This window comes from Ursus arctos, chromosome X (genome assembly GCF_023065955.2).
Source record: "Ursus arctos isolate Adak ecotype North America chromosome X, UrsArc2.0, whole genome shotgun sequence".
Classification (NCBI taxonomy): domain Eukaryota; kingdom Metazoa; phylum Chordata; class Mammalia; order Carnivora; family Ursidae; genus Ursus; species Ursus arctos.
This window is the reverse complement of record NC_079873.1, coordinates 10,131,525-10,155,335: the sequence shown is the minus strand read 5'-3', so window position 1 is coordinate 10,155,335 and position 23,811 is coordinate 10,131,525. Positions and strand designations below refer to the sequence as shown.

General features: G+C 41.7%; 2 protein-coding genes and 1 long non-coding RNA gene across 15 annotated transcripts in view; 1 reads left to right on the top strand and 2 right to left on the bottom strand.

Moving 5' to 3' along the window:
- Window positions 1-11,397, bottom strand: part of OFD1 (OFD1 centriole and centriolar satellite protein) — a 56,094-nt gene extending 44,697 nt beyond the window's left edge. For 5 of the 13 annotated variants that reach the window (XR_008958652.1, XM_057310098.1, XM_057310116.1 and 2 more), the window contains exons 1-2: window positions 11,040-11,396; window positions 10,766-10,864 (exon numbers count right to left, since the gene is read on the bottom strand). Coding sequence is in view for 12 of the 13 variants with exons in the window: in XM_057310098.1 (XP_057166081.1) it covers window positions 10,766-10,864; window positions 11,040-11,048 (108 nt within the window). In the remaining variant the exon portion in view is untranslated. Of the gene's footprint in view, window positions 1-10,765; window positions 10,865-11,039 lie in introns of all 13 variants that reach the window. The other 8 variants (XM_057310117.1, XM_048213208.2, XM_057310101.1 and 5 more) reach the window with 7 other exon arrangements.
- A 100-nt stretch (window positions 11,398-11,497) lies between these two features.
- On the top strand, window positions 11,498-23,167 carry TRAPPC2 (trafficking protein particle complex subunit 2). Its single transcript, XM_057310157.1, has 5 exons — window positions 11,498-11,615; window positions 17,491-17,602; window positions 20,191-20,339; window positions 20,781-20,862; window positions 22,095-23,167. Exons 2-5 carry the CDS (start codon window positions 17,510-17,512, stop codon window positions 22,191-22,193), a joined length of 423 nt encoding a protein of 140 aa, XP_057166140.1. The 5' UTR covers window positions 11,498-11,615; window positions 17,491-17,509; the 3' UTR covers window positions 22,194-23,167.
- Window positions 11,786-20,197, bottom strand: LOC130543351 (uncharacterized). Its single transcript, XR_008958660.1, has 3 exons — window positions 17,830-20,197; window positions 16,127-16,219; window positions 11,786-15,532 (listed from the first exon to the last, which is right to left on the bottom strand). It is a non-coding gene; the product is annotated as an uncharacterized LOC130543351 (long non-coding RNA).
- Window positions 23,168-23,811: the final 644 nt, after the last annotated feature.

Genomic DNA, 23,811 nt, shown 5'->3' with positions numbered 1-23,811 from the left:
TGGGCTGAGCTTAAGAGTGCACTGCCTGGATTCATGGGGTTCAGCAGTAAATGATATCTAATGAATTCATATTAATAGAACAAGCAAGAAACAATGGAGTTCTTGTTATACTTCTATCTTCTATCCTTTAGCTCAAGAGTAGGACAGTATATAATTACCAGTATAGAACAGGCCTTAGTATATGTCTGAAGTCCTACAGTTAAAAAAAAAAAAAAAAAAAGAAAGAAAAACGGCATTTATACTGAACAGAATATGCATGTCCTGCCTCATCTAGTACAGTTCAGTAACTGAAATAAAACGAGAGAAATTATAGCATTCTCCACCAGTAAAATTTAGAGGTGATTTAATTAAATTTGTACAACTAAATATATTTAGATCCCACTGAATACAATGACTTATGGTGTCTTGCAAACAAATACTGAAACAGGATAAGATTTAGAGGAGTGATAGAAGCAGAAAGGAAAGTAAGGGTGGGGGGGGGAAGCAAGCAAGCAAAGGACCTTACAGATGAATCCCCAGCTCAACAAATATAAAAAGCAAGCCATCCAGCACTTGCTGGAAGGAATCCCACAACTGGCTGGGGGCTCTCCGGCAGCCAACGTAAAGAGGGAAAACTATTCAGAATTAATGTTCCTAAAATAGAAACAAGTACAATTATTGTGGGTGGAGAGGGGAACTGGGAGAGAAGAGACTTGTACATCCTCAGCACAACTCTCAGAAATTAAGAGTAGACTCAAAATAAGGAAAAAGACTTGATAAACTCCATTTAATAGATACTGGACTTTGTACTTCACCAGACATTCTTTTCAAACACCCAAATAGAAGGTTAATTAGGCCATTAAAAAATTTAATGAATTTTAAAAATTAAAACTCACTCAGGCCATCGTCACTGAATTGAGAAAACAAAAATTAGCTCAGACTTAGTAAGTAAAAATCTGTCCTGCCACTGGCAAAGCTGGAGTAACAGAACTGAACAGCCAGCGGCACAAAGGAAATATTTCTCTATAAGATACACATTTGTAAAGTGAACAAAGCTGGCACAATCCTGATACCAAACCCAAACAAGGACAGCTTAAGAAGGATAAGGATACATCAGTGGGGGGAGGAGTTAAGATGGCTGAGGAATAGGAGACACCTTTTTCAGCCGGTCCCCCGAGTCGAGCTGGATAGGTACCAGACCAGCCTAAACAACCACGGAACCAGCCTGAGACGCAGGAAGATGCATCTGGATCTCTACAAATGAACATCTCCAGCGCTGAGTATTGAGGTACGAAGCGGGGAGCCATGAAACCGTGCACAGATATCGGAAGATAAACGGAAGGGGGAGGGAGCCGCCGCGTTCGGGCTCCGGGAAGCGGTAGCCACCTGCACGGGAGAGCGGGCGGGCTCGTGGACGGCACCCGCGAGAGAGCGGACTGAGACCGGTGAGCCGTGAATGCGCGCCACCAGGCATCTCGCGGAACCCCGGAATCCCGGTGCGCTCACTGGATCCAGACTGAGACCGGGAGCTTCCGGAGCGCGCGCGGGGCGACTGGCGGCGTTAGAAACACAAAGGACAGAGACACGCCAGCCCTGGAAGTGAGGGCTGGGACGCCGGGTGTGGGGCGCACATCCCGGGACGCTGCAGGGTTGAGCAGCACCAACAGTAACAGAGTTAAAGTGGACAGAACATTAGTAGAGAACGGGCCGCAATCCCTCTGTTCTGTGACAGAGGCTGAAATTTGGCCGCTGCGGCTCTGACTCTCAGAAGAGGCACAGCAAACCGCCAGGGAAAGCCGCCAGAGAACAAAAGCCTGGAAATACCGGCTCAGAGAGTGCCCATCCCCATCCCCCCTCGCAGGGGACGCGGAGACTCTACCCAAACAGGGCTGCCTGAGTATCGGCGCGGCAGGCCCCTCCCCCAGAACACAGAAGGCAGGCTGAAAAATCAAGAAGCCCACAACCGGAGGCGCCTGGGTGGCGCAGCCATTGAGCGCCTGCCTTCGGCTTAGGGCGTGATCCCGGCGTTCCGGAAAGGAGTCCCTCATCGGGCTCCTCCGCTGGGAGCCTGCTTCTTCCTCTCCCACTCCCCGGCTTCTGTTCCCTCTCTCGCTGGTTGGCTCTCTCCCACAAAAATAAATAAAATCTTTAAAGAAGAAGCCCACATCCCTAAGATTCCTATAAAACAAGGGGTGCGGCCTGGGACCCAGTCAATAATTTGGGCTCTGGACAACCCCGCAACCTCTCCTCATCAGAATGACAAGAAGAAGCCCCCCCAGCAAAGAAAAGACAGTGAGTCTGTGGCCTCTGCCACAGAAATAATGGATATGGATGTAACCAAATTATCAGAAATGGAATTCAGAGTAACGATGATCAAAATGATGAGAATTGAAAAAACTATTAACGAAAAGGTTACTGAGAATATAGAATCCCTAAGGACAGAAATGAGAGCAAATCTGACAGAAATTAAAAATTCTATGAGCCAAATGCAGGCAAAACTAGAGGCTCTGACGGCCAGGGTCACCAAAGCAGAGGAACGTGTTAGTGAATTGGAGGATGGGTTAATAGAGGAAAAGACGAAAATAGAAGCTGGTCTTAAAAAAATCCACGCCCACGAATGTAGGTTACAGGAGATTACTGACTCAGTGAAACGATCCAATGTCAGAATCATCGGCATCCCCGAGGGGGTGGAGAAAAACAGAGGTCTAGAAGAGATATTTGAACAAATTGTAGCTGAAAACTTCCCTAATCTAGCGAGGGAAACAAACATTCGTGTCCAAGAGGCAGAGAGGACCCCTCCCAAGCTCAACCACGACAAACCTACAGCACGTCACGTCATAGTGCAAATCGCAAATATTAGATCCAAGGATACAGTATTGAAAGCGGCCAGGGCAAAGAAATTTCTCACGTACCAAGGCAAAGGCATCAGAATTACGTCAGACCTGTCTACACAGACCTGGAATGAGAGAAAGGGTTGGGGGGGGCATTTTTAAAGCTCTTTCAGAGAAAAACATGCAGCCAAGGATCCTTTATCCAGCAAGGCTGTCATTCAGAATTGATGGAGAAATAAAGACATTCCAGAATCGCCAGTCATTAACCAATTTCGTAACCACAAAACCAGCCCTACAGGAGATATTACGGGGGTTCTATAAAAGTAAAAAGGCCCTAAGAGTGATACAGAACAGAAAGTCACAACCGATACAAACAAAGACTTTACTGGCAACATGAAATCATTAAAATCATATCTCTCAGTACTCAGTCTTAATGTGAATGGTTTGAACCATCCCATAAAACACCACAGGGTTGCAGATTGGATAAAAAGAAATGACCCATCCATTTGCTGTCTACAAGAGACTCATTTCGAACCCAAAGATGCATTCAGACTGAGAGTAAGGGGATGGAGTACCATCTTTCACGCAAATGGACCTCAAAAGAAAGCTGGGGTAGCAATTCTCATATCAGATAGATTGGATTTTAAATTAGAGACTATAGTTAGAGACGCAGAAGGGCACTATATTATTCTTAAGGGAAGTATTCAACAAGTGGATATGACAATTATAAATATATATGCCCCCAACAGGGGAGCAGCAAGATACACAAGCCAACTCTTAACCAGAATAAAGAGACATATAGATAAAAATACATTAATAGTAGAGGACCTCAACACTCCACTCTCAGAAATAGAACACCCTGGGAAAGACTAAGCAAAGAATCAAAAGCTTTGAATGCCATACTCGACGAGTTGGACCTCATAGATATATATAGAACACTACACCCCAGAAGCAAAGAATACTCATTCTATTCTAATGCCCATGGAACATTCTCAAGAATAGACCATGTTCTGGGACACAAAACAGGTCTCAACCGATACCAAAAGATTGAAATTATCCCCTGTATATTCTCAGACCACAACGCTCTGAAATTGGAACTCAACCACAAGGAAAAATTTGGAAGAAACTCAAACACTTGGAGACTAAGAACCATCCTGCTCAGGAATGACTCGATAAACCAGGAAATCAAAAATCAAATTAAACAATTTATGGAGACCAACGAGAATGAAAACACAACGGTCCAAAACCTATGGGATACTGTAAAGGCAGTCCTAAGGGGGAAATACATAGCCATCCAAGCCTCACCCAAAAGAATAGAAAAATCTAAAATGCAGTTTTTATATTCTCACCTCAAGAAGCTGGAACAGCAACAAGGGACAGGCCTAATCCACTCACGAGGAAGCAGTTGACCACGATGAGAGCAGAAATCAATGAATTAGAAACCAGAAGCACAGCAGAGCAAATCAACAGGACTAGAAGCTGGTTCTTTGAGAGAATCAATAAAATTGACAGACCACTGGCAAGACTTATCCAAGAGAAAAGAGAAAGGACCCAAATTATTAAAATTATGAATGAAAAAGGAGAGGTCATGACCAACACCAATGAAATTGGAAGGATTATTAGAAACTATTATCAACAGCTATATGCCAAAAAACTAAGCAATCTGGAAGAGATGGAGGCCTTCCTGGAAACCTATAAACTACCAAGACTGAAACAGGAAGAAATTGATTTCTTAAACAGGCCAATTAATTATGAAGAGATTGAGTCAGTGATAAACAACCTTCCAAATAACAAAACTCCAGGCCCGGATGGTTTTCCTGGGGAATTCTAGCAAACATTCAAAGAAGAAATAATACCTATTCTCCTAAAGCTATTTCAAAAAATAGAAACAGAAGGAAAGCTACCAAACTCATTCTATGAGGCCAATATTACCTTGATCCCCAAACCAGGCAAAGACCCCATCAAAAAGGAGAATTACAGACAGATTTCCCTAATGAATATGGACGCCAAAATCCTCAACAAGATCCTTGCTAATAGAATCCAACAGTACGTTAAAAGGATTATCCATCATGACCAAGTGGGATTCATACCTGGGATGCAAGCGTGGTTCAACATTCGCAAATCAATCAGTGTGATACATCATATCAACAAGAAAAGACTCAGGAACCATATGATCCTCTCAACTGATGCAGAAAAAGCATTTGACAAAATACAGCATCCTTTCCTGATTAAAACCCTTCAGAGTGTAGGAATAGAGGGTACATTTCTCAATCTCATAAAAGCCATCTATGAAAAGCCTACAGCAAATATTATTCTCAATGGGGAAAAGCTGGAAGCCTTTCCCTTAAGATCAGGAACATGACAAGGATGCCCACTCTTGCCACTATTATTCAACATAGTACTAGAAGTCCTTGCAACAGCAATCAGACAACAAAAAGGGATCAAAGGTATCCAAATCGGCAGAGAAGAAGTCAAAATGTCTCTCTTCGCAGATGACATGATACTCTATATGGAAAACCCAAAAGAATCCACTCCCAAACTATTAGAAGTTATAGAGCAATTCAGTAATGTGGCGGGATACAAAATCAATACTCAGAAATCAGTTGCATTTCTATACACGAATAACGAGACCGAAGAAAGAGAAATTAGGGAATCCATCCCATTTACAATAGCACCAAAAACCATACGTTACCTTGGAATTAACCAGAGACGTAAAGGACCTATATTCTAGAAACTATAAATCACTCTTGAAAGACATTGAGGAAGACATAAAAGTTGGAAAAATATTCCATGCTCATGGATCGGAAGAATTAACATAGTTAAAATGTCCACGCTACCCAGAGCAATCTACACTTTCAATGCTATCCCGATCAAAATACCGATGACATTTTTCAAAGAACTAGAACAAATAATCCTTAAATTTGTATGGAAACAGAAAAGGCCCCGAATCTCCAAGGAACTGTTGAAAAGGAAAAACAAAGCTGGGGGCATCACAATGCCGGATTTCGAGCTGTACTACAAAGCTGTGATCACAAAGACAGCATGGTACTGGCACAAAAACAGACACATAGACCAATGGAACAGAATAGAGAACCCAGAAATGGACCGTCGGTTCTTTGGGCACCTAATCTTTGACAAAGCAGGAAAAAACATCCGGTGGGAAAAAGACAGTCTCTTCAATAAATGGTGCTGGGAAAATTGGACAGCTACATGCAAAAGAATGAAACTTGACCACTCTCTCACACCATACACAAAAATAAACTCCAAATGGATGAAAGACCTCGATGTGAGACAGGAATCCATCAAAATTCTAGAGGAGAACATAGGCAGCAACCTCTACGACACCGGCCAAAGCAACCTTTTTCATGACACACCCCCAAAGGCAAGAGAAACAAAAGATAAAATGAACTTATGGGACTTCATAAAGATAAAAAGCTTCTGCACAGCCAAGGAAACAGTCAAAAAAACTAAGAGGCAGCCCACGGAATGGGAGAATATATTTGCAAATGACACTACAGATAAAGACTGGTATCCAAGATCTACAAAGAACTTCTCAAAGTCAATACGCGAGAAGCAAATAAACAAATCAAAAAATGGGCAGAAGATATGAACAGACACTTTTCCAATGAAGACATACAAATGGCTAACAGACACATGAAAAAATGTTCAAAATCATTAGCCATCAGGGAAATTCAAATCAAAACCACACTGAGATACCACCTTACGCCAGTTAGAATGGCAAAAATAGACAAGGCAAGAGACAACAATTGTTGGAGAGGTTGTGGAGAAAGGGGATCCCTCCTACATTGTTGGTGGGAATGCAAGTTGGTACAGCCACTCTGGAAAACAGTGTGGAGGTCCCTTAAAAAGTTAAAAATGGAGCTACCCTATGATCCAGCCATTGCACTACTGGGTATTTACCCCAAAGATACAGACGTAGTGAAGAGAAGGGCCATATGCACCCCAATGTTCCTAGCAGCAATGTCCACAATAGCTAAATCGTGGAAGGAGCCGAGATGCCCTTCAACAGATGACTGGATTAAGAAGTTGTGGTCCATATATACAATGGAATATTACTCAGCTATCAGAAAGAACGAATTCTCAACATTTGCTGCAACATGGACGGCACTGGAGGAAATAATGCTAAGTGAAATACGTCAAGCAGAGAAAGACAACTATCATATGATCTCTCTCATCTATGGAACATAAGAACTAGGAAGATCGGTAGGGGAAGAAAGGGATAAAGAAAGGGGGGGTAATCAGAAGGGGGAATGAAACATGAGAGACTATGGACTCTGAGAAATAAACTGAGGGCCTCAGAGGGGAGGGGGGTGGGGGAATGGGATAGACTGGTGATGGGTAGTAAGGAGGGCACGTATTGCATGGTGCACTGGGTGTTATACACAACTAATGAATCATCGAGCTTTACATCGGAAACCGGGGATGTACTGTATGGTGACTAATGTAATATAATAAAAAATCATTAATTAAAAAAAAAATCTACAATCTGGAATGGATTTTTATATGTGGTTTAAGATAAGCACCAAAATGCATACTTTCCCCATATTGATTCCCATTTGATTCAGCATCATTAGAAAGAACACCCTTTCCTCCATTTCATTGCTCTGTCACATTAGTGATAAAACAGATTATTGTATATAGAATGGAATAGAATAGAGTATTTGTACTTTAATAGGAAGTCATGATGTCTGGGAGTTCAAGTCCTCTAAAATTTTTGTCCTCATTATTTTGCCCTTTTGCCTTTCCACATGTATATATTTTAGAATTCATTTGCCAATTTCCACAAAAATTCTTATGGCTTTAGTTGGTGTGCAGTGAATGTAGAAAACAATCTTTTGAGAATCAACATTTTGACAGTATCGAGACTTCCGATCTACGAACATGGTGTATTCCTCTTTTTTAAGTCTTCTCTGATTCTTTTAATACAGTTTTTTTGTTTTTTTTTTTTTTTTGTCTGGAAACCATATTCATGTTGCTAGTTGGATTTACTTTTAAGTATTTGGTGTTTCTGATGCTATAGGAAATAGTAACTTTTTAAGAATTTTTAATAGTTTTGTTACTATGTAGGAATTGTATATGATCTTTCACCCTGTAATTTTCTCCATTTAATTATTAATTACATCTACTGAATTTTCTTTTTCTCAATTATGCCAAATGAACATAGTGACCCCTGAATTTCTCCCTTTCTGATTCTGATAACTTCTACTTTTCTTTTTTTTTTACTTTCCTTTTTGAACTGTCTAGGACCCTCAGTATACTTTTGACTAAATGTAATGATAATGAATTGTCTTGTCTCATCCATAGTGTTAGCTATACGTTGTTGTTGTGTTTTGTATTTTATCAGATTAAGAAAATTTTTTTCTTTCTATTCCTTGTTTTATAAGTTTTTTTTTTTTTAATTAATAGGCATTGATTGCTTTTCCTACAAATATAGAGATGGCCATATGATTTTTCTTTATTTTTCTGATGATGTAATAAATCATGTGGATTGATTTTAGAATGTTAACTAATCTTGCATTTCCATTCATACCTAACTTTTCTAACACATTATTTTGGATGTGACTGCTATCATTTTGTTTGGTATGCATATGCATACATGAGATTGCTCTTATGTTATAATGCCTATGCTATAGATTTGGAAACTGAGGTATAGAGATTTTAAATAAATGATTAAAGCCAAACAGCGATTTAGAATGAGGGAATTTGATTTAAGAATATATTTCCATAACATTAAATTATTAAATAGCAGTTGCTGATTATAACGTTTTCAGAAAATGATATGTAATGATGCTGTTGCTCTGTGAAGTCCCATATATTAAATTTGTATTTTTCTAGAAATTAAAAAAAAAAAAAAGAAGGATAAGGATACATCAGTATCATTTGTGACCACAAACAAAACACTCTCAAATATAATTCAGAAGCACAGTAAAAGAAAGTATGCCACGGCCAGGAATTCAAGGACCATTTCACATTAGAAAGCATATTAATGCATTATACACTACAATCAATTCCAAGTGGGTTAAAGAGTTAACTGTAAAAACATAAGGCCTTTTTAAAAAATAAAAAGTGAGTATTTGTTCTCTTAGAGAAGAGCTGAGAATAATCAGGAAAAAAAAAATCAATAGATTTGACCATATTAAAAATGTACACCAATATTTTTAGAACCAAATTAAAATTGAACATTGAGATAAAGCATGGCTGCAAAATTGGAAAAGAAATTAAGTTTCTATTAAAAGAAATTTTATACATTAATAAAACACTGCTGAGAGGGAAAAATGGGCAAGGAACATAAACTGCTAATCCACAGAAAACATACAAATGGCCAGAAAATATGTGCAACCTCATTAATAATTAAAGGAATATTAAAGGTTTTCCAATGTTTAAAAAAAGTCATGATAGTATCATTGGAGAGATAAGCATTATCAAATTGCTGGTGAAATATATACTATTACAATCTTTCTAGAACAAGACCCATATACTTACAGCCTTAAAGCTCAGGCCTTGGGTTGCTCAGTCGGTTAAGCATCTGCCTACAGCTTGGGTCATGATCTCAGGTTCCCGGGACAGAGCTCAACAAGGCTCCAAGCTCAAGGGGGAGACTGCTTCTCCCACGCCCTCGGCCTCTTGCCCCTCTCCCTGCTAGTGCTAGAGATCCTGCACTCTCTCTCTAATAAATAAAATGTTTAAGAAAAAAAAGCTCAGGATTTTGGTTCAGTTATGTCACTTAACCTATCCTAGGCAAAAAGTGAGAGATGCAGTGTGTGTAGACCTGGGTATAATGTAAATTTTCAAGAGGGGACTGCTACATAAATTAGCCATACATTCAAGGACAAGCCAGGTGCCACTGAAAACAAGGATTTCAATGAACTTTAAAGGACACAGGAAAATGTTCACCATGTATCAGATTAAAAAGGAGGGGCATCTGGCTGGCTCAGTCAGTGGACTGTGGGACTCTGGGTCTCCAAGTTGTGGGTTTGAGCCCTGCATTGGGTATGGAGATTACTTAAAAATAAAATTCAAGAAAAAAAAAAAAGATACACTTATGCCAATTAGTGGCTGTATTAGGGATGATGTTTCTCCATGTTTTTCTATATTTTTCAGATTAATCTCAAGGTTTAAGTTACCAAAACAATGGGAGAGGGAGGAAAATTTTTTTAAAAAGTCACTTTTCCTTAACATTATTTTAAAGAGAGGGAGGGGGGAGGGACAGAGGGAGAGGGAAAGACAGAATCTTAAGCAGGCCCCACCCCCAGTGCGGAACTGGTCATGGGCAGAGCCCACAACCCTGATCATGACTTGAGCTGAAACCAAGAGCTGGAGGCTCAAGGGACTGAGCCACCCAGGTGCCCCCTTAATTTAACATTTTAAATATAAAATGTACTTTAGAAATGTATACAGTAATGAAAACATTTGAGCTAATCCTACTCCTTGCTGTTCATATAATATGTACTAATACTTGGTGCCCAAATATTTATACATTTCAATACGTTTTAAGAAAGAAATTTCGCATTCCCCAAATTATTCTACAGTAAGTAGTACACCTAATGTTTTCTATATCGTGTCAATTTTCTTCATTCAAAAGTGAGTACTATTACAAAACCACTTATTAATTCAGGACTTGCAAGCCAGATTTATAAACCAAGTCCAACTTTACTTGAATGTGTTTACTTTATAAAGTTACCCACTACTACCTTAACATCAGTCCAATAAACCTATTATTTGAATATGCTCTTTTAAGACCAAACCCTCAACCATTTTCAAGACTTCCTGTGTTCCATTACAAAGAGTTATACAGAAACATAAAAATGTTACTTACCAATACAATCTATGTCATTCTGTTTTTAAAAGCCAAGACCTGTATGTATTTAAATGTGGACTGCCTGTTACAAGTTAACGTATAGAAGTTATGTAAAAGATATGGCTAAAACGGGTACCTTGAGCGTGTCCAGTATACCCCGATCCTTAAACGTCTGGTATAGCTTTTTTCGCAGTTCATCTTGACTCAACACGTCAGATTTGGGGGGCATAGTGGACTGGAAGAAAAAATGGTTACGGGTTACCTGGCAGGCAGATGGACCATGAATTTCTGAAAACAGACCAGTGGCCTCCAGGGAAACCCTAAGAGGCTGAGCAGGGGAAAAGAAGCTATAACGAAAACAAACGAGGTTACGTTTCTGTCCGTCCCTGAGGAGGGGCCGGTGTATCTACCTGAGCCATCAGCTGTCAGCTTCCCCTGCCCCCGACTTCCCCCAGCCAGTCCTGCCTTGGCCCAAGTTAACACCCAGCCGGAGCTGCAGGCTCAGGACAAGGGGGAATCCCGGCCTTCAGAACCCAGTCTCTGCCTCTGGGCCAGTCGGGAAGAACAAAGGAGCTGAACACTGCCTCTCACTCTGAACTAGGAACTCTAAACGACTCGCACTTCCTTTCTCAGCGGTTCTGATGGGTAGGCGGGGGCATGGTCCACATGCGACTTTCCCACGCGGCTGGAGGGCGGGGACCGGTAGTGAGGCAACAGAAGAAAACGAAGTACGACCCAGAATTCTCCGGGTTCAGCGTTGATCCCGCCCTTCCCCGAGGCCCGCCAAACCGAACCGCCCTGGTCGGAGTACTACGGCGCATGCGCTAGGCTGCGCAGTCCTCCGCCCAGAAGCTCCTCCCACCTCTCACGAGATCGCAACCACGGATTCTCGCGAGGATCTCTCGGGGAGTTCTGACAGAGGCTGCCAAGCGCAGGTCTGCGGAGGGAGGTGACTGGCTGTTTTCGTTGTCGGCTTCTCCCGGCAGGTAGGAGATGGAGTGAGTAGGGGACGGGAGCTTTAGGGGACGTTCCGGGCCCCGCGTGACACGGGTTTTGGCCCAGTCTCTCCGGCCCGCCCGGGGGCAGCCGGATCGGACCTGGCCAGTCCCCGTTCGGCTGATCTCATCCCAGGCCACTCGGCCAACGCACATCGCGTTTCAGCCTGCGAGCGTCGGCCACCTCAGGACCTTTGCTTCGTTTTGCCTTTCACTAGGCCATTCAGCTAATTCGGGGGTCTTTTAAACGGCCGTACTGTTGTCATTTGGAGTTGGAAAATTCACAGGCAGCCTGATAGTTTGTAACAAAGTGCTTGGTGACATTGTCTCAAATAAGTTTCCATGTAACCTCAGAGGAGCAGCCCTAAGCTTGTTCTCTGGGCTGTTCGGAATAAGTCTGTCTAGTCCAGAGTTAAATACTTGGTACACACGTAGGTACTGCCCTTCGATCACAGCCATCTTTCCTGCTACAGATCTTTCTTGTCTCAATCTTTATCAGCACCAGGCCCTGGCAGTTGCTACCGGCTAATTAGAACTGGCTCACCAGCGATAACCCATTTGCCATCCCTAGTCAAATTTCCATTAGAGAGCATACATTATACTTGAAGGGACGATCCTGCTGTATGTCACTCCCCACCCCCAGAAAAGTCTTCCCCACTTTAAACATCCTCCGTTCCTTCAGTAGCTCATCTTTCCAGAGCATTCCTTACAACACACAGTTCAGTTATTGATCCCTTTAAAATGGCATTCTCATAAGTGAGTATATTCCCTGGAGATGTAGTTAAAAGGACATTGTCTTAATGCCACCTAGAATTAGCATTAGATTTTGGATTACTGTATCAGACTACTGCCCCTTATTGAGCTTGCAATAAATGTAAACTTTTGGGTCCTTGTAGATGAACTGCTCTTAACCTAGGTTTCTCTCCTATTGTACATTTTTTTTTTTTGCATTCTCTTGAATTCTGTCTTGTACATTTCACTTAAATTCTCTTAACGTGGAGAGGTGTTCGAATCCTTAGTATTGCCTTCCAGCTTATTAACTGCCCAAGCATGTTATCCTTGAATGTGATAAATTGGCCCTCACTTAAGCATTCAAAATGTTGAGCTGGACTAGGTTAAGGTCACGCTCAATGGTTCCCTAGAGACCCCATGCTGTCAACTGACTTGTAGAAAAACTTTTAAGTTCTTTGGGCATTGACATTCAGGTCAGGTAGGAGTGGTCCCTCACTGCCTGCACAACCACCACCACCACCACCACCACCCCGCCCTGTTGTAGCTCTGACAGTACCACGGACTCGTCTCCAGTTTGTTCTCAGGTTACTTCATAAAATGATTTGCCGTCTCTTGGATTGCTCTTCCAAAACAGAACATGTAAGTTTGGCAGGACTTGTTCTCATATAACCAGTACTTTGAGTGAGAAATCACGTTATTTTTGTATGGGGATTCACATTAACGAAGTTAATGTAAAATAAAAGCTCCTAGCAGGTCCTCTGACTAGAGACAGGCATTTAGTACGTGTTTCTCTTGGTGTTTTAATCTATTCCAGAAGTACCCAATTACAGAAGATAAGCCTGGTTTGACTCTTTTGGTCCTGAGATTTCCCATGTCACTGATTAGTACACAATCACATTTTTAAAATCAAAGATATAAAAATTTGCTAAGACCTAAAGACCTGTATTTATTGAGATGTCTGTTTTTTTTTAAAAATATACCTGTCTTGAGGTTCACAGCCCGCCTTTTTGTCACATTTGCTATTAGAAAATCATTCTCTTTGAGAAAATGGAAGTTTAGCAGATCTGCATCCTATGTACCAGGTGACCTTTCTCCCCCTTTTCCTGATTGTAGTCTAAGACGGCTTTTGTTTTTAACTTATTTCACACATTTCCATTCATTTTGCACTTTTGCCCTTCTCATGCCAGCCTCACAGGTATGTGGTCTCATTTTTGTTTTCATTACTAGTTAGTGCCCTCTTTCAGTTCAAGGTAGTCCAGAGCTCCTGGATCAACACGTCGATTTCTTTACTTGTGGCTCGCTAGCTCTCTCAGGCAGCTCAAGTCACCTAGCCATCAATCAGGGACAGCTGCTGTTTTCATCCCAGGTGAGAGTCCTGGCTGCCCTCCATTCAGTCAACAACTCCAGTCTCGTGTCATGGAGAGAGGCTTCACAAATGCCTAATCTTCAGCTTCTCGCAAAGGTGCTGTTAATCATTTGATCACAGACTTCATCAGTCAGGCGTCTGAGACTGAGGGCCTCAGCACTAGAACCTTCAGAAGGTTCTTTTCTGTGTTGAGGCTAGTTAATCCCAGCGTGCCTCTCATTCCTGTGTTCCAGCTTCACCTGACACTGTCCCAGCTATTGCTCCCCTCCTCGCAGTTCCATTCCCCAAGCGTGGAGCACTTATTCTGTACTGGGCTCTGTGGTAAGCGTTAGGGAGGCATGCTGGGTAAGAAAAACACTTATGTTACCCCCAGGAAGCTTCCCCCTGACGCACCACTGCCCGCCCCCCGCCTTCCCCTCCCTCTGACCTTCTACAGTGCTTTGAAACTCTTGTCTCGTGGTGTGTGAACTCCTTTTGTCCTCAGTCTCCTTACAGAATGCACCTACCTTCTGTGGGCACTTTGAGTATTTCCTTTTTTCTCATTCCTGCAGCTTTTTCGCTCTGACATGTGTGTTGTCTGCTGCTATAACAAAGCTGAGTGGTTTAAACAACGTAAATGTATTACCTTACACGTCTGCGATATAGACGTCCGCCACGGGTCTCACTGGGCTGAAATCCAGGTACCAGCAGGACTCGGTTCCCTTCTGGAAGCTGTCAGGAAGAATCGGCTTCTTTGTGGTTTCCAACTTCTAGAGGCCGTTGGCCTGCCTCAGCTTCTGGCCCTTTCTTCCCTCTTCAGCACTGGCAGTGTTGCATCTCCATGACCACCACCCCCCCCCTTCCTTCTGTCGTTGCACTTCCTTCTGACCTTTCTTTTGGGCCTCTTCCACTTTTAAAGACCTTTGTAATTATATTGGGCCCACCTGGCTGGTCCAGGCTCCTCTCCTTGTTGTAAGGTCAGCTGGGGAGCAACCTCAGTTCCATCTGCAGCTTTAATTCCCCTAGGCCAGGAAATTAACATTCACAGGTTTTCGAGATCAGGATGTGGACAGGGCAATTCTGGCTACCACCACTGGTTCAAAACTGACGTGTTCATTTCATCCCTCTTTTTCCCCTTATTTCCTTTCTTGGTGAATAGACTCATCTTGATATTCTGCCTGTCACCCCAGTCAGGCATTTGAAAACATCCTTGATTCTTCCCTCTCCCTCAGTTCCCCAGTTTAATCCACTGCCAAGTTCCAGGTAGCCATCTCCTCCACACCTGGAGACCTACTCTTCCCAGGAGATGCTTGAAGGGCCCCTGCTTTAGGTGATGGGGATATTGAGCAGACACACACCCCCTCAAGCTCACACAATCACTGGCAGTTGCTTCATTTGTATCAGACTGGAGTACTAAGTAACACTTGCTTTGTGGATGGAGGGAATGGAGAAGAGGTTGCAGAATTTTAACAGTTTCAAATAATTGTTACAGAGCCAACACAGTAGCCAGTGTCCAATACAGTACTGTCCAGTACAGGAGCCACTAACCATATGTGGCTATTTAAATTTAACTAAAATAAAGTTAAAAATTCAGTCCCGCAGACACAGTGGCTACCACATTGGACAGCGCAGATATAGAACCTTTCCCTCCCCACGGAAAGTTGAGTGTATCGGCACAGAATTCTACAGTGTGTCTCATCTTTGCCTACCACCTTGGCTGGTATGAAACGACTGGGACCATGTGGTTGTATTCTCCCAAGATTTCCATTTCTTCCACTTCATCTTCCAGTTTTGTCTGTAGAATCGAATAGTTGCATTACTCCTTCAGCTGCTGTGAAATCAAATTATTGGCAGTTCAAGTTCTGTCCAGCTGTAGAGTCTATGACCTAACATTTATGTGGTGTTTCCTTGGGTCCCTTTCTGTGTATCCTCACCCTGTACTGACACTATGCAGGCTCAGGAATAAGGGTCATCTTCCTTAGATGTGTATTGTTTTCTGCTGCTTCTTAAATGTTTGTGCTGAAAAAATTAAACCCTTCCCTTGGCAAACTCCAGCTGCAAACTCCTATTCCAATTAATGACATCCTTGTCGCCTTTGTTCAAATTTAAAGTTCCCATCCCCCTGCCCCTTGAGAATTTCTTTCCATCTTGAGAATTGTTGCTAATTCTTCTAGTTTTGCAGAGCTTTCATATCATCCCTGCCTGTCTTGTTATCCAGTTTTACTATTTGGGCCTTTCCCCCATCTTCCCCTAAGACTTTTCCTGTAAAGAATTAGACCATCTCTGTCGCACCTGCTCAACTCTCATTTTGTTGTCGGGCAAAGGCAGCCTTCGGCAACGATAAAAGGATGGACAAGGCCAGATTTGGCCTGCAGGCTGCAGTGTGCCAAAACCTGCCCCGAATAACATTTTAAATTCTATTTACCTCATCATGCCAAAAGAACGTCCTATTTGCCTTTTCTTCCAGTCATGGGCCTTCCAATTCCAAAGTTCAAAGCGCCAGCTGTGCCTTGATTTCCTTAACAACAAAGGTTGTATTCATTAGGAAACAATTTCAGATTTTCTGACGTTCAGTGTGATTCAGCAGAAGTCCCAGTGAGGCTTGATGAGCCCTGGGTTCTGACATATCTTACTGTACATTCCCTGAGACAGTATACCCTCAGTTAACCAGGTGGCAGCCCCATGTGGAGGCCTAAAGAGTCAGCACATCTGCATGTGTGTATGCTCCTCCGTGTGGTTCTACAGAACCTGTCCTGAGCACCTCCTCTGAGCCAGATACTGTGCCTGGTGCTCCACATGCATTAGGTTGTATAATCCTCAAGGTCACTATAAGGGATCTCTGATGGTTGCCTCAATTTCACCGAGGAGGAAACTGACATGGGGAGTTTAAGGACCATGCCTGTGGTCACTTTACTAGTAAGTGGCAGAGCTAGACCTGAACCTAGCTTTGTCTGATTCCAAAGACCCTGTGCTAAAAGTACATAAATACAAACAGAAATCCTCCCACCCGTCTGTCCGTCCATCCATCCAGATTTTGCTTGTGCTAAAAGCCACAGAATCCCTGATCCCCCCTCCACCAACCCTCCCCCACACTTTCATTTCCTTAGCAAACCTATGAATACCAGTTCTAAGACTTCTTAATGCCTCAAATGCTTAATGCGTCAAATGTCTTTCTTTTTGGATTATGGTTTCTTCCATCTTTTCTAGAATTTTTTTTTTTTTAAGATTTTATTTTTTTAAGTAATCTCTACATCCAACGCGGAGCTGAACTCACAATCACACACACCACTGACTGAGCCAGCCAGGCGCCCCATGTCTTCCTTTCTTATGAATGTTGTTTAAGGAGGCATACCATAGGGTCTTGCATTTGCAGAGACTTAGAATACATTGTTCAGGTAGAAAGAAGACAAAATCGGCACCCTTTCTTAATTTTTCCCAGTGTTAGTGCTAATAATGCTAACTGGTCCAGTCCAAGTTTGGCCCAGCTTACTCTGAATGTTCCAAAATTTCAGGTCATGAGAATATTGTTTTTATGACTTTTGTATTAGAGGTCTTCTAGTTTCCCTGTGAAAATAAAGTACTGGATTCTACAGGACATAACACAGACATAATTTGTATAGTCCCAAAGCCATTTGTCTATGGCAATATACTGGAAAACATGACAAGCTTGGTGGTCTCCTTTTCTACAATGTCAGGTTTAAGTAAAAAATTGAATTCTAGACTTCTTGTTAACCATTTTTCATTTTCAGTATGGAGTACTAAAAATATGTGTTATTTTCATTTAATTAGGAGCTACATATTGAAGACAATGTCTGGAAGCTTCTACTTTGTAATTGTGGGCCACCATGATAATCCAGTTTTTGAAATGGAATTTTTGCCAGCTGGAAAAGCAGAATCCAAAGTGCGTATGGAACCTTAAAAATTTCTGTAAGAATTGTTATGCTGTTGTAATGATAATGGTGTGGCATGATTTTAGAGCTGGAAGAGATTGGGACAGATGAGGTAACTGGAATCCACCGCAATTAAATGAGGCTTGCTCTGCAGTGCCACAGGTTGATCAAAGCCAGCCAGGAAACATCATCTGAGTTGTTGACTCAGCCTCTGATTCAGCACACACTTGGTACTTACTAGCAGGATGCTCTGGGTCTCTTCTCTGATATGTAGTTCACCGTGTCACCCATTCTGAAAAGCTGCTCCCTGAGCACATAGAAACATAGTCCACCTATTGTGGGACCGGGAGAACACTTGTTACTGACTGAAAATGCCATAAGAGCCCATTCTGTCCGAGGGAATTACATTTTTCATCAGGACATACACGGTAGGGCCATTTACACCTAGGAAGGTTAAAAGAGACTCTTGCTTCCCTGTCCTGCTGCCCCTGAGACTACAGCAGTGTTCAGTGACCTTCTGCACCACTTACTAGCTGGGCGGTGCCCGCTTGCTCTTCTCCCCAGTGACACCACCCAACTTCCTTGTTGCCAGTAATGGTTCCAGAAAAACAAGCTTGGTTCAAGAACATGCCATTTAGAGTAAACGTATAGAGTTTTGAGATGAGAATACCTGGGACCCTTCCATCTTTTTATACTGGTCCATGTTGCTAATAAAAAGTTATGCTGTGTTTCTCCGAACTCCAAAATAAGCTTTAATGTCCCTTAAGACAAGAATTGATTTTTGAAATTAATTGTAACGCATAATGTCCAGTGTGTGATGCTTTTCAACTATTTAAATCTTGCCACAAAAATAAGATAGAAATGTGGTTAAGGTATTATCAGGTGGTTGTTGCTACATTATTTTCTCACTTTCCTATGAGCACACTGCTCATTAAAACTTTGTACTGGGGCATCTCTGTAGCAGCGGCAGCTTTGTGGTATAGGGCTACTTACAGTTTCTGTGGACTTGTGGTAGGCAAAACTGTGCATATAAAAACACTTTGTGGCATGACTTGATCTTAGTTCTTTCTCCTGCTACCACTCACCTTAAAGCATTTCTACATTTTTCTTCTAATCTCATGACTGATCATCCATGTAAAGTGATGGAAAACACTGCTGTAAACCAGACACAAAACACATCGATTTCTCTAGGGATTAAATTAGCTTCGTCATGGTGATGTGAGTGGAGTAAACATGCTTGAGCTGTACAGGGGATTCCAAGGCAACTGGCAGCCTTCCTCCAGCCCCATCAGAGAAACAGCCTCTGCAGCAAGATCATATTACGTTTCCTTTGCCAGGGCTGTCATAACAGAGCACCACAAACCAGGTGGCTTAGAGTAAAAGCAGCTCATTGTCTCACCGGTCTGGAGGCCAGAAGTCCCAAGAACAATGTGTCAGCAGGGCCAGGCCCCCTGTGAAGGTGCTAGGGGAAGATCTGTTCCAGGTCTCTCTCCCAGCTTCTGGTACCTCCCTGGCTTGTGGCAGCAGAACTCGTCTTCACATGGCATTCTCGCTATGTGTCTGTCTGTCTCTAAATTCCCCTCTTTTATAAATACACCCGTGATACTGGATTAGGGGCCATCCTACTCTAGCATGCTAACGACAGCTGCAATGACCCTCTTTCCAAATAAGGCCACATTCTGAGGTACTGGGCGGGGTGGGGGGTGGTTAGGATGTCAACAGAAGAATTCAGTTCAACCCGTAACGGAAGTGTTCTTTGAAAAGTTTATTTTGAAATAAAGAATTCCACAGGAGTAGGACTGTTCCAGGTTGTGAATTCCCTCTCCATATTATGGTAGGACAGCCCCACCTCCAGTTAAGCCCACGAAAAGGACTCAGCTCTAACAGGACTGTCTCCTGCTGTTGAGACAGGTGACTGCTCACAGCTGGGGCTGAGCATGGCCTCCTGCCACGCCTACATCCCCGTCATGTAAGCTCCATTCACCTGAAAGAGGCCTATGCCAAGCCTTCTAAGAGTGCCACCTCCTCAGCTGTCTCCACTGCTCACCAAGTGTCACTGTACTCCAAGGCCTTCCCTGCCCTTTTCCCCTGCTGACCCTGAGACCCATGCCAACATCACCTCTGTGTAGCTCTTCTTTGCCACCTCCTTAGCTCTCTAGCCTACGTGAAGTGCTGTCCGTTAGCCATGACCACTTACGTATTTTTTCATGTCTTCCTCTAAAAAGATAGGAGTGTCTTTAAAGCAGAATCTTTTTTTTTTTTTTTTTAACCTACTGTTCTTTCTTCACACGCTTAAGTGGTTACTGAATTTGGTAACTTCCTTCTTGCAAAACTTAAAAAATAACCTATATAGTTTCTTGAACACATTTCATTTAAGTAATTGGCTGTTCTAACTGTTGAGTTTTAGATAGCAAATTGAAAAGAATATGATGTGAAAACACTTAAGATCTTTCCTAAGTCCCATGACAGTAATAAATGAAGTAAAAGCAGACGTCCCCCACCCCCAAGAAGACTGTGTATAGAATTTCCAGAATGAAATGTCGGTGTTCATGATGCTGTCTGGAAGCGTTAATCTGGTGCTACTCACATTGTCATCTAGGATGATCACCGTCATCTGAACCAGTTCATAGCTCATGCCGCTCTGGACCTCGTAGATGAGAACATGTGGCTGTCCAACAACATGTACTTGAAAACTGTGGACAAGTTCAATGAGTGGTTTGTTTCGGCGTTTGTTACTGCAGGTCATATCCTTATCTTTTAAATAAAGATCTCTAACTGAAGGTGGGGGTAACAGGCTAGAACATGGGACACAGATGCCAGACTCGGAGTCTGTGGACTTCAAAGTGTCAGGTAAAAATTGCCGTTTACCAGGCTACTTTTATTTATTTATTTTTTTAAGGGGAAAAATCATTTAATGTTTTTGTTTAACAGATAATTTTAAAACCAAGTCTTAAATAAAACTAAGGTTAATCTGAACCATTAGGTTGATTTTAATTTATTTGGTAGTGACTTTCTAACTTCAAAAGATTATGTCCTCTTTAAGATAAAGTTACCTAACTTCAAAACCAGTTTACATATTCAGCTTTTCCATCACAAAATATAATGCATGTGACTCATTTAAAGGATATCGTATCACCTACTTTTCATTTTTCATTTCTATTAAGATTATACCTTAATTCTTTCACATATGAGATTTATTATGCTTCATGACATAAGGCAAGAAGATGGAATAAAGAACTTCTTTACTGATGTCTATGACTTATACATAAAGGTATGGTATGTTCCGTAACTTTTTAAATCTGATTATAAAAAGGGATTCCGGCTTTGACAAGAAATTGGCCTGTTGCGGTAACTCCCTTGTACTGTAGTTTTCATCTCAGACTAGCTCTCCCCGTCAGAACGATCCCGGGGAACTCCCTTGTCAGGCAAGTCTTCACCGCCAGGCTAACATGTATTTAGGACAGAACTCGTGGTAATTGTTTTTAAACTGATTTCAGTTTCCCCCTTTTGGCACATATAGTTGATTGTATTAGGGAACCCTAAAAAGAGAAGGAAAGAGGCTACATAAGGGAAATTGCTTCACAATTTTAATCTAAAATGTTCTCCATCTACTTTACAAGTAAGTTACAGTGCAATGATTATAGATCATAAAGTGTCAGGAAGTTTACCAAATAGTCGCTCAAGGAGAATGGTGCCACTCACATTTCTTGATAGTCAGAAAAAATAAAATAGTAGCAGGATGTCTGTGATTAAACTGCAGTGCTAACAGTATGTTCTTAGTCATTTGAAATGTTCTGTATTTAGACAAGATTTTTTGCATATCAGAACAGTTAATATTCCTAGTCAGAATTAGCAAATAAAAATATTTAGCTCTTAAAAAGACAGACATCAAGTAAATTAAGCTAGAAAAACTGGTTTACTCCTTTTCCTTGTTAGTGATTCCATCGACAGTTTTCTCACGTATATTATGATACGCTCATTACACTATTTAAGAACCTGATCACTTAGCCTTGTGTTAGAGGACGGTATTAAAAACCTGATTGTTAACAAAAATTACTACATAAGGGTAATTTAATATAGCAGCAACGTGGTATAGCTTTTTTTTAACTATGAGCGTATGGTGGACTTTTAGTTTTATGTAGCCAAAGGGCCTTACAGATTAATCCATACATTTATAATTAATGTGAATAGATTAGTATTTCACTCACAGGGTGAATCCTGAAAGTTCATTTCGCTTCCACAGACAACACTTACTCTACCACCTTTAGTTTTGCCACAGGTACTTCTCAAAACTGAAACACTAAGACAAAAATCTCCTCAAGGGGGCATTACTATTTAACAATGGAACATTTTTGTTGAAACTTAAAAATGTGGTCTTCAGACTTTTGTTTTAGATGTCTTTGATGATTTAATTTAGAACTTTAAAATAACATCCTTCTAGAAATCTATGATTTGTCAACCTTTGTACTTTGACAAGCTTACTAATACCTTCTTCTTTCCTAGTTTGCAATGAATCCATTTTATGAACCCAATTCTCCTATTCGATCAAGCGCATTTGACAGAAAAGTTCAGTTTCTTGGGAAGAAACACCTTTTAAGTTGAATGCGGAAAAAATTGGAAATAAACAATGTCACTACAATGGGGTATTCTCAGGAATGTGTATGTTGTAAGTAACTTGACTAAATAGCCTGGAAAAGTTTTACTTGTAGTCTAAATTTATCTAAACCTAATGAAATTCCTTGTATTATTTCAAAACAGTACATTCAGTTTCTTATGATTATCAACAGATCAATATTTGCTCGTGAACAGTGTTATTTATAAACTCTTTATAACCTTGAAAATATCTTTATTCTAAAAGTTAAGAATGAGCTTTTGACTTTACTCATTCAGGTAGCTTGATCTTGATGTCACAATTCAAAACCAAATGTCACTGTCAAGATTTTGGTAGATTTAAAACTAAAAGTTTCTGCAGGAGGGAATGAAGTTGATAGCATGTACATCTAGAGCTACTGTTATAAAACCATATAGGCGGTATACGTAGCACTCCCCAAGGAGCCGAAGCAAACAGCTTTTGCAGTACCAAATGCCACAGGCCTGCCTCTAAAAGTGATTCTGCTATAAATCGAGAATCCTGGATCCATGTTTGTAAAACGCGAGGCTGGGACCAAAGTGACAGGTTATGTTCTTATATTGATTGCCTTTCCCTCCGATAGTAAACTAAAGTAAGTGAACCTGTTCATAGTTATACTAGTAGAAAGTTGTAATTCTGGAGTTGTAAACAAAGAAAAGTTTCTATTACATTAACATTTGCATTCTTAGCTTTTTTAGGCTGTACACCAAGGGGGTGGGGAGTGGTCTGTAACAAGTGGGATCTTACTGTAAACTAGTAAATGTCCATTTAAAAACAAGTACTACAACCAGATATTTTCTGTGCTGTGAGCACTTAATTTTGTTCCATCGTTAATAACTTGAGCAAGTAGTTCTAAGTTTGGTCTCATACCCTTGTGTGAAGTTGCTACCATAATTTTTTTACCCCATCTATTTATTTGACTTCTTAAATAAAGATGTTTGTCCAAGATTGTGAAAGTTTAATCGAATTTTTTAAGTGTTGCTCACAGAGCTGCCACTACTGTTTTAGTCCTATTTCCCCTATTGAGAGTCTACTATTAACCCATTTTCTAGAACTCAAATCACCTCAAACTAGGCGCCAGAGCTTTGGGAGCAGAAAGATACTCCGCTAGAAATCTAGGAGTGGTGTCAGCCGTGCTCGCTGCAGAGAGCCCAACGTGCACTTCCCGTACACCATTCGCTCTGCCCTCAGTAAACAGCATGCAGGGGCTGCGGCGCGAGCTGCCAGGAGCAGCGGCGGGTTTGCAGCAGGAAGCTGTAGGGTGCCTTGCAAACCATGATCCTTTCCTCTAGGCTCGTGAGGGTGAGGCGGAAACAAGTAACACAAGCCCTATGTGAGTATGTTACTGTAGGCCGGTACCAAATTGTGTGTGTGACTGCATCTCTGAAGGAGCTTGAAGCGAGTCCACTGACAAGCATGGGGATGGATGGGACGTCAGATGTGAGCCGCACTGGAAGAGCATGTGGGCTGCGAAGGTGTGGAGAAAAGCGACACCGGGCACGTGGACAGGATGGAACCAGGACCGGTGTAAAGGGAAAAACCAGGGGCTGGTACTTAAGGAAGGTAAAGAGCCAGCAAAGCTTAGATCTG

Bases quoted from the DNA above. Each gene is read 5' to 3' on its own strand.
- TRAPPC2 (XM_057310157.1), top strand. From the start codon at position 17,510: ATGTCTGGAAGCTTCTACTTTGTAATTGTGGGCCACCATGATAATCCA. The intron at 20,340-20,780 runs CCTTATCTTTTA...TCTTTCACATAT, and splicing joins TTTGTTACTGCAGGTCATAT to GAGATTTATTATGCTTCATG. The intron at 20,863-22,094 runs GTATGGTATGTT...CTTCTTTCCTAG, and splicing joins TCTATGACTTATACATAAAG to TTTGCAATGAATCCATTTTA.